This window comes from Halichoerus grypus, chromosome 4, assembly GCF_964656455.1.
Source record: "Halichoerus grypus chromosome 4, mHalGry1.hap1.1, whole genome shotgun sequence".
In the NCBI taxonomy this organism is placed as follows: Eukaryota; Metazoa; Chordata; class Mammalia; order Carnivora; family Phocidae; genus Halichoerus; species Halichoerus grypus.
Window position 1 is genome coordinate 174,796,171 of NC_135715.1, and position 15,792 is coordinate 174,811,962.

The 15,792-nt window shown below is 56.7% G+C and overlaps 1 protein-coding gene across 15 annotated transcripts in view; it reads right to left on the reverse strand.

Annotated features, from left to right (window-relative positions):
• TNS1 (tensin 1) overlaps positions 1-15,792 on the reverse strand; it is a 201,537-nt gene that overhangs the window by 90,547 nt on the left and 95,198 nt on the right. For 13 of the 15 annotated variants that reach the window (XM_078071304.1, XM_078071301.1, XM_078071302.1 and 10 more), the window contains 3 exons: positions 8,049-8,090; positions 7,183-7,233; positions 1,250-1,299 (listed from right to left, as the gene is read on the reverse strand). In XM_078071304.1, coding sequence (XP_077927430.1) covers positions 1,250-1,299; positions 7,183-7,233; positions 8,049-8,090 — 143 coding nt within the window. Of the gene's footprint in view, positions 1-1,249; positions 1,300-6,047; positions 6,182-7,182; positions 7,234-8,048; positions 8,091-15,792 lie in introns of those variants that run through there. The other 2 variants (XM_078071312.1, XM_078071313.1) reach the window with 2 other exon arrangements.

Sequence of the window (15,792 nt, forward strand, 5' to 3'; positions counted from 1 at the left end):
CCAGGAAGGGGAAATGGGTGTCAGGACACTGAAATTCCATTCTGAGGTGCACCTGCAGCTTCTGGGGGCACCTCACACCCTTCCTACCCCCACACTTTCTTACTCCATCACTAACCCGCGACTGTCTCACTTCCCCTCTCTATCCAAGGTGGTCCACACTCACATTTCCTTTTGAGAATCTTTGACTGCAGCAGGATAAAGGAGAGACTGGGGGGCAGTGGAGAAATACCACCAGGGTATTTCAAAGAGATGGGGCGGCACATCCAGATGTCCACCAGGGTAGAGGGGCCAGTAGGCTGTGGTAGGGAGCCCAGTTTGAATTTGACCTCTGAGCCCCCACCATTCCTTGTCCCTAAGATAAGGTTCTGACTGCAGCCTTTGGGGGGGCGGGGGGGGGGGGCGGGCGGCAACCTGAGGCAGAACAGTGCCACCGCCTGGACAACTTCAGCATTGCGCCCTGCACCCACCCACCCCAAGATGGTTCTCAGCTGTAAGGGAAGAAGCAGATTCTCCAAAGGGCCACCCCGGTCTGTGGGCCGCTGGGCCACAACCCACTGGGGGCTTTAGCTACACACCAGCCCTCTCTGGCCGGGGCTCCATTTCCCTGGGGTCAGATTCTCACTCATCTCTGGAGCCTCAGGAGTGGAGGTGAGGCAGAGAGAGAAGAGCCTGAGCCAGAAAACCACAGAACCCGGACACAGGGAAAAGAGACTCTGGATCAGCAAGGCACCAAGTCTTCATGCATCCCCTCCCCCAGCTCCTGCCAGCCAGCCAGATAGAGAACTTTCCTTTTAGAAATGACCCTCCAACATCAAAAACCCCTGCGCACAGAGGACCTGGATCTAGCACAGGCCTTGCCACCTGCCGGTCCAAAGGCACACCCAAGTCTTGCCTCCTGGTGGTTCTGTGACCTTTAACAAGTCACCTTACCTCCCTGAGACTGTTTCTTCATCTGCTGAATGGGAATAAAATACTTACCTTGCACGGTTGTTGCAAGGACTAGATGAGATCGTGCAGGGACATAAAGAATCCAGCTCAAGGCCTGGCTTCGAGCTAGAACTCAAAACACGAGCATTTCCAAGGGGCATCCACTTGCACCCTCTCTCTGTGGCTGGCATGTCTCCCCATGCTCCCTACCTGTGGCTTTATGACTTCGGGCTCAGAAACCCAAAGGTATGACTTGCTGGAAACACCCACAGTGACCTCACTGCGGCACCCCCACCCCTTGCCCCCCACAGGCCAGGCATACCTGATAGGCTGGGGATGGGGTTGGACACTCAGGGTGACTCTGGCGGAGCCCTGGGACAGAGAAAGGAGAAGCGGCATTATGGAGGGGGCCAGCAGAGAGTCGGCCACGGGAGCAGTCGGGGCTGTGGACAAACACAGATTCCCTCCTCCTTTCTCTGCCAACATTCCAGCCCAGGCCCCTAACACCCAGGCAACAGAGCAACCTAAAGCCAAAGGCCATCAGTGCCAATTCCTTTGGGAGTGTGCATGCAAGCCCCCAAAGGGCTTAGCTTTCCCTTCCCTGGGGAAGGAAGAAATCCCAAATGCTGAGAACGGTCTGGGCTGGTGCCATCCACAGAGTCCACACACGCAATAAAACAGTTACTAAATGGATGGAAACACATTTCGTCTTGATTCACCGGACAGCATAACAGTAAGCCCGAGGGGAGAATACAGACTGCAAGCCTCAAGGAAGGAAAGGCTGGTGCGGCAGCCCTCTGCCCGGCTCTGAACCTTTGTCGGCCGACCACCATCTCCCCGCACTCCTCCCCTTCAAAGCAGCACCACTGAGCCATTCAATCAAGAGTTGTGGGTCCAGAGCAGCCAGGGACCACGTGGTGTGTAGCAGGCGGGACCAGTGCCAGGCAGCAAATCATGCTCCCAAGGACCCGCCGTCCCTTGTCTGTCACCCCCTCACCCATCTCCAGGGTGGTCCGCTTGCACAAAATTAGGCAAATGGACCCACGCTGGGGTCCCAAACAGCCCAGGACAACCCGATGGCGCAGGGATGAAAGCGCAGAGCCGGGGTCCCCCAGCATCCCTCCCCGCAACCTTGCCCTTAACACTCCGAGCCTCCCTGACAGTCACACGGACAATGGGGCAATCCTTACCGAGTGGTTTGGAGATTAAAAAGAAGTATGCATATGGGGCACTCATACAGTGTTACTGTTTACTACATCTGCTACGATTAAAAGGGTAGTTAGAGATACAACCAACATTCACCTCTATAGAAAATCAAAGCCCGATATCACAGCTGCTGCCCACCCTCTCAGCCACCTCACCTGATGCACAAACACCCAGTTTCCAGTTCCCAGGCCCAGCCAGAGCCCTTTGAGCCCTCTGGCGCCTTCCAAAGCTCCCTGTGCCTCCCAGCCTTTCCCAACCACCTAGTTGCAACCACCTCTTGGAGGAGACAGGACCATAGTCTGCCAAGAAGAGGAGAAACTGAGGCACAGTGACTCACCCCCAAGTCCCCTGGAAGTCGACAACCGGCAGGATTCACCCTCAGACTCTGGGTTTGACCATGGGGGCCCAGAGCAGAAAAGCCCGTTCCAGCCTCCCCCAGGGCCCTGCGGCGCCTACCAGGCAGGGGTGGGTGGTAGGCTTGGAGGCCTGGCTCCCGGCTGAGCCCGAAGTCAGGGCAGCCCTGCTAAGAGGAGAGCTCTCCATCCAGCCCCCCAGGAGAAGGCTGCACCCAGAGCCCCCTCTTTGTGGGCCATGGCCCAGCTCTCCCCTGCTTAGCCTCTGTGGCAGCAGCGAGAGAACGAACAGCCAAATGGGACTGTCAGGGTGGAAAGTTTCTGTCTCCACAGCCCCCTGGCCCTGATGACTTGGGTTTGCATGAGTCAGGCGTGGGGGCGCGGGGGTGGTAAGGAGGGATCATGTTTGGTTTTCAAGCCCCAAACCAGGCTGTTCCAAGACTACCCACCCAGAGGAACACCAGAGACCCAACACTCCATCTGTCTTGATTTCACTGGCCCCTGATGAGGAGTCGCTGAACCTCCCCAGGCCCTCGGCCCTGCTCCAGGCCCCAGGGCCACCCTGCTATAAATAGCCCCTCGGGTTTCATCTGCTGCCGACCCGCAGCCACGTTTGGAGGCCACCACGGCTGCCTCAAACACTGGAAGCCACAGCTGTAGCTGAGGCTCGAGGTGTGGCCAAGGCCACGGGTCCCAGCCCACGGAGCCACAGGGAGACAATGCGATATTGAGACCGGCTTGGCGAGGGGACCGGGGAGCCAAGGGGAGCCAGGAGCCTCCTGGGGAGCAGGGGTGAAAAGGAAGAACGGGGCAGGAGAGCTGGATCCCATTTCTCCAACCCCCCTTCCCAACGTTACAACACTCCACATTCCTTAGCCTCCCCACCCCAAAAAAGCCAGGAAAGATAAATAAAAACTTGGCCCCAACAGAGTCTGGCCATGCCGTCTCCAGAGGTGATAAGACAAAGTCCAAGCCTGCTCTGCTCCACCAGGCCAGCCAGGGCAGGGGAGGCAGGGGAGGAAGCTGCCCTGGGCCGTGACCCCACCAGATGACGGGGAAGGGAACAGCTGGATGGTCATCCCCTGTTGAATCACTGGGCTGTCCTCTAACTGACGGGGCTTCCTGTTTTCCGCAGAGTCTGGGGACATGTGACACTCGCTGGCAGAAAGCAGACATAGACGGGTGACAAGTCTGAGTCTAGTGGACGTGGAGAATCACACGCCGTTGCAGGGGTGGGGGGGCAGGGTGTGAGCAAGCACAACCTAATACTCCAAAACACACAGGTGACCTCACACAGGAGGCCAGAGATGGGGCCCCACTGCTGTGCGCCTCACCACACAGGCCCTTGATAAGAGGCTGGGAGTGAGTGGACACATTGGTCATCTCTGCTGCCCATCATGGTGCTCGATCCCTCATCCCGAAAGCCCTCACCAAGTACCACCAGCGGTGTGCCAGGCAACGTGCTAGGCACCGGGGACCAGAGAAGGCCAAGTCCCTGACCTCGGAGAACTTCTATTCCATGAAGGAAGACACTCTTCAAGAACCGACCAATCTGTAAAATGGGTATAGCACAGCGCCCATGGGATTTCATGGGATTTACCTGTTCCAACCTAAAGCCTCCAGGGAAAACCACCAGAGGGCTTTACAAAGAGTACTGCAAAGATTTTATTTTAAAAAGAAAAATAAGTTCTCTGTCCGCCAGTAACCCCATTCTTCTCCTCTCTGGGGCTGTCAAAGCCCTTTGCCCACCAGGCCTCAACTTCCTCCCGGACCCTCCCAAGACAGAGATCAGTAATACAGCTTTGATTCAACTCCCTAGACACCAAGAACTCTCCCCTATGGTCATCACCAAACCATGGTCTCTGTTTCACGAAGAGAACAGCATGAAAGGAAATTCCACCCCACCCCCGCCAAAACAGTGTCTTGCTTCTCTCACTATCCGGAAGTTCCTCCTGGTGTCTAACCTTCACCCTTCCTCCTGCAGATCCACCCGACTCTTTTTGCCTTGGTCCTCCCTGCGGACCACCACCCAGACACTCCCGAGTGGCTCAAGGTCTGTGGCCCTAGGCGCCAATCTTGCCTTCTCCACCATGCAGCAAGGAGTGGGAACCCCAGGACTTGGGCGGGGTTGGTTTAGAGCAAAACGACTGTGTGGGAAGAGTCCTGCCTGCCTTTGAGGTCCACAGACCAAACACAACAGCTCTGGACCAAAAGAAAAGGCATTTCCTGAGCCCCAGGCCCCAGGGGGCCCAGTTGGGAGGAGGGTCTCTAAGAAACACCAGGGGCCATGTCAGGCAGCCAGAAATTGGTGCCCAATCTACGTCAGGGGCCTGTCCCCATTCCTACCTCTCCTCCGGGGGCTGTGGCCACCCCCTCCCACCCCCACCAGCCCCTCCAGCCACACCCCTTCCTCTCTCCTTCCTGCCCACCAGCCTGGATTTTTCCAAAACAAAGTGCGACACAGCACACCGTCCACAAACCTCTCTACACACCAACCCTGCTGGAGGAAAACAGCCATTCCTGCCCTGGGAGTCCTGGGCCACAGGCCAGAGACAGGAAAACAGCTCAACGAACAGGCACACTATCACGCCCGGAGGCCCAGGCTTGCAACGGCGCAGCCTCTGAAACAGGTCTCCTCACCCCCCAGACTGCAGGGGGGCCCCCCTGGCTGGGCAGGGGCATGGACGAATGACCCTGAGAGCACCCAAACTGGGACAGGTGTCCAGGAACTTTAAAGATTAGGTCTTCCCTCCTTTGCAGTACACAGGCCATCCTAGAACCTGCTCCCTTCACTAGACTGGCTAAACCAAAATTCATGTTGTCCCTCGTCCCCTATCCAGACAGGACACAACCTTTACCCACCCTGGCAAACAGACACAAACACACACTCATCCCAAATCAACAAAATTTTCTTCTGAAGAAACCTCTTGTCCCAACTAAAGGGCCACTTCTTTCTTTCCGAGGACCAAGGTCATACCCACCGTCGCATCAAAAAGTTCTTGATGATGTCTAACTTCACTCTCTCTTGCTGCGGCTTCCCCTGACAAGCTATGTCTGGCCCAGGCTGGGGTTGTGGGAAGCAGCGGCATTAGGACTGGGCTTATAAATGTGCTCAGCCCACTGTAAAAGGTTTGGCTCACACAGCATCCCCTGGCCAAGGGTTGGGAGAGCCGGGTAACACCAGATCCGAGCAGCAGACCCAGGAAGGGATGGAGAAGGCACTCATCAAGTCACTGAGCCCCTTCAAGTCTCTGTTTTCCCGTCTAAAAAATGGGACCAGAGCATCTGTCATGGGTGGGGGGTAGGAATCAAAAAAAAGAAAACAAACAAACAAATCCCAGCCCACCTCCTGGCCCTTAGTCAAAATAACAGGAATAAGAATGGCTAATATTTATTGAGCACATATTATATGTTCTGTGTGCATTAAGTTAGTTCGTCCTCTGTAATAGGTACACACAAAAATTAATTTCTGACCCACATCCCAGCCCCAGAAATATCATAGACTTGGACAAGAGTCCCTCCCCGACAGGTGCACTCTGTGCCCATGGGACCCACACATACCTTGAACAGAGCCTTCCCCACTAATTTAAGAGGCATGCTCCCGCTCCATCCAGACAGGTCGTGCAGCCCCAGGAATGCCTCTGCCTTGTAGGGCTGGCCTTGCAGGGCTGCCTGGGGCGGGGGGGGGGGGGGGGGGGGGGGCAAGGCGGTGGTGGCAGGGGGCTCCCCACAGAAGTGCGGCTGCCTACATGCCTCCTGCCGTCCCAGCACCTCCCTCCAGGGCCCTCCCCACCGTGGGTCAGGCAGCTGTCAGATGATAGGGCCTCATGCCATCAACAGCTCCCCCGTGCCAACCGCCAAACCACTCCCTGTTCCTCTGCAGATCAGGGCGGGCAAGGATAGGGAGGCCAGCAGAGGGGCAAACTGTCAGAGGAGGGTGGGGAAGACAGAAAGGCCCAACGCTGTGGGGCGTCTCCCCCAGGGATGTGAGGACAAGCCCAGACACGAGCATTGCTCAAAGCAGGGTCCTGGGAGAGCCCCTTCTGCCCTTCCCTGGGGTCCTTCCACTTTAGGAATTTGCCCATTGACCTCCACCAAAAATGCATGGCGAGAGGAGCCCAGAGGGATCAACCGGCTTAGCCCATCTTCCAGCCTTCTCCTGAATCAATGGCACTTAAGTCACACAGAAGACTCTGACATTTTCAAAGGCTCCTTTCTCCCAAGATGTAGAGCCTACAATTCCCCAAGGTCTGATGACCCTCTGCGAGCCCAGGGGTCCTTCTTCACCTCTGCCCTTAGTCCCTTTGCCCATTTCCCTTGGCCTTACCTTGGTGACTGCTCACCACCATGCCAGGCCTCAAAGAGCGCTCCCTCTCTGGCCTCCCGCCCCACCCCCCACCCTGGAGCACTGAGGAGGTCTGGCAAAGTGGTGGGCAAATGAACTCTGGATCCAGCTGAGCTGGAGGCCAAAGCCAAGACGGAGGCCCAGTGCATAAGTACGTGGGGCCTGTTCACCATCCCAACCCCTCCTCCCCTGCTCAGCCACAGAGCTGAGTGACCCCCGCCCGCCCTTCTGGAAAGGAGGCAAGGGATGCTCCACCAAACGAGACAGGTATGAGACATGATCCACACCAGCAATCCCCCCGGGGGCACATGAGCCCAGACACATCCTCCGCTTCCGCATCCCCATACTTACGTCTTCCTCAAGGCTTTTCCGTGTGTTTCCACCCCGGAAAGCTCCTTCTCCCTGCAGATGGAGAAAAGGCAGTCAGAGCGGGGAGTCAAGGAAGGGAATCAGAAGCACCCTGGTCTTTCACCTCCTGGCTTTGGCAGGGGTGAGGGGGTAAGGGGCTTGGCAGAAGGGCCTGGGAGGGAACTTCGCTGCTTGTTTAGCTTTCCTTTGTCCACTAAAAGCCCCTCAGAGCTAGCCAACCCTCTCACCTGTGTCTCACGACCACTGTGCTGGGAGATCTTCCTGTGCCCATTTTGCATGTGAGACCACGGAGGCACACACAAGCTCATGACTTGCCTACGGTCGCACAATTAGAAGCTTGGAGGAGGTAGGATCTGAACGCAAGCCCTCTGACCGTAAGCCCATTATGGCGCACGAGCCATGGCCAGGAGATGCCCCTCGGCTGCTGACCTCAGCTTCTCCACTGCAGGACCCACCCACTCTCTTCCCTTCCTCCTCCATGCAGCCTTGAGGAAATTGGGAAACTGTCTGTCTTTCTGCGAAGTCAGAAAGATCTGTTTGGAAACATCTGCCCAGCTTTCTCGCATTCTACATATTTAATAAAGAAACCCACATTTAACCACTGGCCTCTCCCACCTGCCTACCTACTTCCCTAGCAATCCATTTCCAAACACATGAGTGAGGTCACATGCCCGGCTCCCAACATGACCCACATCCCCATCACTTTCCCCCAAGTTCCTCAAATCTACTCCAGAAGGATGTCCCCAGACTTATGTGTTCACTTTCCCCCAAATCACCCTTCTGCCTTCTGGGCTCCCCATGCTTGCCCGGGATGTTCCCTGCCACCCACCACACCTGCCGTCACTCACCGTGTTGGCTACATTCTTCGGTGCACTCTCAGTGTTGATGGGCTGTGAACACAGGGAGAAAACAGTGCGAGGCCTCAGGGCGAACAGCCATGGATTGGCTCCCCAGGGCTGGTGGCCACGACGGGGCAGAATGCCCCCTGAGGCAGGGCCCATGGCACCAACCCAAGGCTCAGACTTAACCTGGCTAGCCCCAAGCTCGGGAAGCCAGGTTTGGAAAACAAAAAACAATCCTACTGGTACTAGAACCATGCAGCTCGACAAACCCCAGCAAGGCCTCTGACTCAGCGCTGACCCCTCAAAAAGGGACACAGAGCAGGTAAAAGTCACACCTGTTCCTAAGGGCCAGACTGCTTCACCTGCACCAGCTCATTATTCATGACAAGAACCCAGTAGGTGGGTCCCATTAGTACCTGTGAGCCCCACTTCACAGAAAAGGAGAAGTTAAATGAGTGGTCCAAAGTCATCGACTACCACTGGCGACAACAGGATTTGTACCCCATCCTGGGACTCTGTGCTTCACGCTCTTTGTGTGAAATCACCACAGCCCAGGATGACGCCTGCCAGAGTCTTAACTCTGGCGGGCTTTCAAGGCCCTCCACCATTAGCCCCGCCCACTCGCAGACCTGTGTCCCTACCCCAAAACTCAGCCCCATCCAGACCTGTCGCCTAGATCCCCTTCCTTATTCACACATCCGGGCCTTTGCTTGTGGAACGGCTCTCCTACCCATGCTCTTTTCCAACAAGCTCTCCTCCCCCACAAGGCCCTTCCTGGACACCCAGCAAGGAGGACTCCCTCCCACCTTGGAACTCCAATAAGCCTGCCCTCTGGGCTATGTATCTGGTCCTTAGGGTATAAATAATCTCATCAAGGGAATATGTCTTGTTCCCCAATATTGTTTTGTGAGTCTTATCCCACCTGCCTCCTAAACAGATTCAAAGCAGCGTTATAAGCAGCTCCGCTACCATATCCCTCACGCCAGGGACTGGGAAGGATGTGTAGAAGGCCACCAATGAACACCTGTGGACTGAGCCTGTCCCTCGGGCCAGTGCCACCCTTTCCCAGCCAGGACCAACAGACGTGCTTCCTACTAAAGGCATCCTGAAAGGCTCCTCGGACTCCCCCATAACACGAGAGAAACTTCCCACTCCAGGTCCACCTCCTGCCTCCAGTCCCTAGGGCTCTGTTCCCGACACAGTGAAGTGTTTCCAGGGGCCCCTGAATCTCGCAGAAGGACATGAGCTTGACCGTGAAGGTGAGGAAGCAAGCCTTTGCCAGGATGAGCAGAGACCAGCTTAGGATACAGTGTCTCAGAATAGGAAATGCCCGCCCTAACCCCTTGCTGGTGAGCTCCTCAGCCCTGAGGAAGACAGGGGAATGGACAGAACGGCCTCTGAGAGGTTCTGGCATCAGGGAGGGGAACGGGACCAAGATGGGAATGGAGTAAGAAAGCCGGCGGAGATCAAGGTAGCGGTGCTCTTTCGGGAAACGGCCAGGACTCCTTTACCCCAATGGCCTGGGGGATGGGAGGCTAAGGCCAGAACTTCTTTCCAGGGGATGAAACTTCCTAAGCAGCCAAGGCAACTTAGATGGTTGAGGGAGGACAGGGCCCAGGAAGAGAGTAGGAGATGGGAAGGCAAGTCAGCTGGGCCCTCCCAGCCCCCAGGTCAGCCCACCTGGAGTCTGAGCAGGCTCTGGAGAAGTAAAGATGCCACATTCCACTCCCTCCCAGCCCAACCCCAGCCCTCCCCCAACCCCCTCCCAGCCCCCACTCCCGAGCCACAGGCCACCGGGCAGGGACCCCTGACCCAGGCTCAGCTTCAGGAGCTGCCTGCTAATCTGGGCCAGGTTCTCCCCTCAGCCTCCAAAAGCCAGCAGCCCCAACCAGGGGAGTCCTTGGCAGCGCTGACCCCTGACCCCCCCACCTCTCCCTTCTGGTCCAAGGCTCTGCAACGCTCCTGTGGAGACCGTGGCTAGGCGGGAAGGCCCAAGCGCATCCTCTCTGGGCTGCTCCGGCCTCCAGGCGAGGAGGAGCACTCCAGGAGGGCAGATCACAGGGACCTTCTATATGCAGTCTACACTACAGAACTGCAATTTGAATCCACATCTGTCAACGCCAAAGCCCTCACTCTTAACCAGCCTGCCTAGATGGGGGGCGGTCAGAAAGGACAGAAATGGGGTGGGACAGAGAAGATGGAGGCAAAGCACCTGCCCCAGGCCCATGACAGGCCCTAAAGAGCCCCTCGTCCTGCTCTAGGGAAAGCCTCCTAAGAAGCCCAGACTCTGGGCAGAACAGAATGTGGGCTGGCAGTCTCACACAGCCCTCAGAATCACCGGGAGGGCTGTGGGCACACAGGGGACAGGCCCTGCCCAGAGTGTCTAATCCAAGGGCCCTACAGTGGGACCCAAGAACGTGCATTTCTCAAAGGTTTCCGGCCCTGGGGATGACACTTCGAAAACCACGGGTCTAAGCTAACAGCGTCAGCCATCGACCACCAGGGCCATGTCCTGACTCGCTCTACTACTAACTGTGTGACCTCGAACAGGTCACTTTGTCCTTGCTGCTCCTCACCAGGCCTGCAGAGCGCTTTTTCATGAGCACCAAATGACACAGGGCACATTAAGCACTTAGAACAGGGCCTGGCACTTAGAAAGCTCTCAGTAAATGTTAGCTGTTATTTCTCATCTCTACGATGCACACTCCCAAGGCCCACCCTACCCCACATTGACCCTCCTGCTCCACCCCTCCCCAGTCTGGCACGATGCAAACCAGGGAGATGAGTCAATATTAGAAAGCACGGGCCTCAGCACTGCAAGAGAAACTTCCCTCCTGGCCAGCAATCAACTGAGCACCAGCCCCTCTGTCCCCACCCCTTCCCCGGGCCAGCTAGAGGCCGGCCACAGGGCCAGCCAGCAGATGCGTTCAACATACTTCCAGGGGCTCCCTGAGAAGGTAAAAATTTCCAAAAGCCCCTCTGGAGTTAAACACCCAGTGTCCCCCCAGCGCCCTGCAGTATTTGCAAACACAGCCCAACATGCATACCGAGCTCCCCAGCCCTCTCCTCCATCCCAGTCCTCCCAGGATTGAAGACCTGCTTCTCTGTTTCCTAGGTGCCGCCAGGGATGGGGCTACTGGGAATGAAAAAGGCAAGGGACAGGTAGCATGAGGGCAGGCTCCCACTGACGCTGCCCCTGCCCCAGGCCCCCAGCGATGCTGTAGGGAAGCTCCCAGAGCACTGGAGCTGTGGGTCCTGACGTGGCTGAGCCAGAGCCAACGGCCAGAGAGCCCCACTCAGCCTGGGCTGTTAGCCCACCTTGGGCACACCCAAACACATATTTTCTCCCTGTTGCATGGTTTATTTTTCTTCTTAGAACCCCTCACTCTCCAACACACTATGCATTTTACTTCCTGATCTCACTTAAGGTCTTCCTTCCCTGCTAGCACGTAAGTTCCCATAGCCCCCAGAGCCTAGGACTGGGCCTGGCACACTGTAGGCCCTCAGCAAATATCAAGTGAGTGAGCTAACCAAGAGAGCCCTTCACTCTTCCCCGGCCCCCTGACCATGCTCACTACTTACAATGCAGCACCCCCGGACCTTGTGGATCCGAGGTCTCGAACCTCCATCTTTGCTTGGTTTTGGGCCAGGACACACCCCATCCTTGCACACCACTCCTCAGAACACCAGCTCTGAGAAGGATTTCAGACACCATCTCCCGCCCTCCCTGTTTCACAGATGTGGAAACTGAGGTACAGAGAGGTATGATGCCCAGCCTCTCATAGTGGGGTCCATGGCAATACTGGGGTCGGCACCCAGGTCCTGTAGGGCCCACTGCTGAGCTCACCTTTCTGTCCCTCGCCCCAGTCCCTAGCCAACCTGCAGGCCGGGTTAGCAGAACACCTCCCTGCGGGCTCTCCTCTTCCTCCCCCTGAGGCTCAGTGCAGAAGGTGGTAGAGACAGCACCCCCACATCTAGCCCCACCCCTACCTAAGCCCAGGACAAAAATCTTTGGCTTTTTTTTTTTTTAAAGATTTTATTTATTTATTTGTGAGAGAGCAAGAAGGAGAGAGCTGGGGAAGAGGTAGTGGGAGAGGGAGAAGCAGACTCCCCACTGAGCAGGGAGCCGGACGCAGGGCTCGATCCCAGAACCCAGAGGTCATGACCTGAGCTGAAGACGGACGCTTACCCGACTGAGCCACCCAGGCTCCCCAACAAAACCTATAGCTTAAGGACCCCAGGCTTTCCAAAGCTGAGGGCAGCCAATGCACAGCCCTACCAGGGGTCTTCCAGAATACTCCTTGTCCCCAGGAAGGACAACTCCAAGCAGGTGGCAGTGTTTGGACCTGGTGCCACTTGGCGGCCAGACCTTGAGCTTCACAGCTCACTCGGCTCTGGGGTCTCAAACTTGGAAGTCTGCAGCAAGGCAGGGACTAGGGTGAGGTGCTTCGGGCAGGAAATTATCCACTCTCAGCTCGCACGAGGTGCACCCACACAACCCTGAGAGCCAGGCCTCCTCAAGTGTTCCACTCTTCCTGCCCTGCTCTGGGGATGCCTTTTCATAATGGCAACACAGTAACAATCACTGTTCATGAGGTCCTAATGATCTGAGCATAATATCAAGTTCTTTACTTCCATGACCATCAATCCTCGGAACCGCCGAGGTAAGCATGACCCCACTTTGCAGTTGAGACAGAAGGTCCAAGAGGTTCAGTAACTTGCCCAATGTTGCCCAGCTGGTCTTTGAACCGGGCTCCCTCCATCCCCGTCATGTTCTTTCTCCTCTCCCTGACGAAGATCTTCACTCACTGAAAGTTCCTCTCAGTCAACTGCCCTCCCATTGGGAACAAGCTTTATGTGACTTAGAGATGAATTGTCTCGGATCCTCAGGAAGAAGAGACCCCTTCAGTGCACTGCCGTAGGAAGAGGAGGAAATGGACGGCAGTAGGAGACACTGAGATCAGACATCAGAGAGAACTTCCTGAATGTGAAGGGTTGCGAACCACAGGGCGGATAAGGGAAACTGCACATCCTTTCCTCAAGTTTTTTTTTTCCAAAAAAAGACACGCACGCCCCCTCTGCGCATGCATACCCACCCCAAACTGTGTGGGCTCGAGGGGCTGGGTGGCTGGGATGATGCCCAGAGGTTTGTGCAGTATGACATGTTGGTGGCCTACAGGGAGGGTGGGCTGGGAAAAAATGTATCTGTGGGCCGCTGTTGTGGAGGAAGGAAAAGGCAAGGCAAGGGCCATGGGGGGGAGGGGTAGATGCCCAAGCCCAGGCTCGGGGGAGGGGTCTGGCGCAGAATGCAGACTCAGCCTCCGGAGGAACATTCTGTCCAGAAATTCCTCACACCCTCCTTCCTTCCACTGCTCCAGCCCTCCCCACTCTTGCCCCCTGGGAGGCCTGGAATCCAGGCAGTTTTTTAGGCCAAAAAGACCCCATGACGTCACATGTCCCGCCATGGCAACCCACTGTGAGATCACAGGTGGTGCTGCCTAGCAGGACGGGAAGGGAGTCGGGGGGAGCCAGAAGGTAGGGCTGGTGGGGGCTGGAGGAGCGTCCTCAGCCCCGGGACCCACAGCAGGTTATTCCAGGCTCACTTGCTCCAGAAATAGAACCCTAAGCAGATGAAGGGAGGGGCTGGAAGCAAGAGGGAAGAGCAGGGAAGCACCATTTACTGGACACTTAGAGGGCGTGGGGCTGGGTGGGCACATTACAGACCCCCCAGTCCCCGGAGTGGGAGCGGGAGGGGGACGATCACACAAGGACAAAATATCCCAGAGCCGTCGCCACTCAGGTAGCACTTTGAACCCCTTTGGGCAGATGCAGAAACCGAGTGTCCAGGTCTGCACCTCAAAGCCTGTGTTTGCCCCTCGCCTACCACCACCCCCCACCCCCTCCCTGTGTTAATTCCCACCATCCTGGGAAGGCAGAGCCCCTGGGGGTGGGCATCAGCACTGAGGGCAGGGGGCTGGAGAGAGGGTGCGGAACACACAGGGCCAGGCCCGGCCAGGGTGGGAGGGAGGCCAGTGGCCTGGTTCCCCATTAAGTGTTTGGGCGAAGTCGCCCCAGGGGCTCCATCCTCTCCTGAGCAGACCTAGGCCCCCAGAGGAAAAGAACAGGCTGGGTGTGATTAAATGAAATGTGATGCCTGATTTTCCCTGCACAGCCCCCCCCAAGGAGGGGCCTGCGGAAGCCCACTCCTGTCCTCAGGCCGGTCCCAGTTCACCCCCAGGGACCCGGCACACAGTTCCTGGCAGAGAGGGGGCAACAGCAGGGGTGGCGGGCACTCACCCAGCCCCCTCCTGCCCCTGCTCCACACTGGATGCCGTTCTCCCCTTCCCAGGGCACTGGGAGTCTGGACTTCCCTAGGCGCTTCCTCTGTGCCCTTCTGGCCACTCTTGTCCGCGTTCTCTCTACTCCAGCTGAGCACCTGTGCCCAGCACTCCTCCCACAGCCCCCTCACCACCCAGCCGCACCCCACAGCTGGCAGCAGACTCTCTCAGATCCTGCTCTGGGTCACTTCCCCACTCAAGGACCCATAATGGCCCTACTGCTTGGCTCATCAAGTTCAAGTTCCCCTGCCAGGCGTGTGTACTCCTCCCTTATCTGGCCCCTTCCTCCACACATGCCATGTTCGCACTCTTTCCATTCCTGCACTCATCAGTTCCATCAGCACACCCAGCCAGGGCCACCAACCAAAATGACACAGAATCGCCTGGCCCCCACTCCCCTCCACCCCCCTCCTCCAGCAAGGGCAGACTGGCCAAAAATATTTACCCTGGGTTTGCCCTGGCTCGCAACGGGCTCAGGAACTCATATGAAGGCCCTGCCCCCTCTCTGTTTCAGCTCTCCATCCTCCTCCTCTCCTCTCTTCCATTTGCTCAAATCTTAAACTAGACCTGAAACAGGAGACAGACTTCCTCAGCCACCACAGCACAAACTGATTGCTTCTTTCCCTGGCCCCCAAGGCCACCTCTGGTGAGAAGCCCCCAGGCGGGCACTAATCAGCTTCCATCTCATACTCCTCTCTTTCCCCCCCACTGAACATGGCTCCCAAGGATTTCTCTTCACCTGACTTGGGTCTCTCCCGGGATGGTGGTCAGCACATTCATGGATGCCTTGACCTCCAGGAGCCATGTCCCTTCACAGCCCAGTCTAAGGGCGGGACTTCCACCAGGCCCTCCCCAGAGAAAGAACTTGCCATCAGCACCCACCTTACACCTAGTAGGTGCTGGTGAGTATGGGTTCCAGCAACAGACAGCAACACCCCCCCTCCCCCGACAGGCCATTTTAGATGTTAGAAAGCTCTTCTTTACATCTAAGTATCCTTCCTCCTCTTTGTAAGAACCTCCATACTAGGTTCTACTCTGGAGAGCAATAGCAAATCTGCCCTTCCCCACGTTCTCATTCCCAGTCTGCGCCTGCTCCATATTTTCCCTCTCCAGACCGCACAGCCCTGTTGCACGAAAGGAGATCTTCAGCACCCTCACCACTCTGAGAATCTTCTTTGGAATGTAATGCCCAGTTTGCTCTCTCCTTTGAAAACCAAGCCTCTATCGGGCTCATCTCTCCTGACATTGCTCCACTTTCTAGAATCTTCCAAGATGGCTGCTCATGGCACTCATGGCCAGAAGATGAAATTTCATCAGAGCCTGGAGTTCAAACTAAAGTGACTGCTAGTCATTCTCCTTGATGGAGGGCAAGATGGCATCATCAGGGCTGAGGGCTCTGCACACTTGTCCGG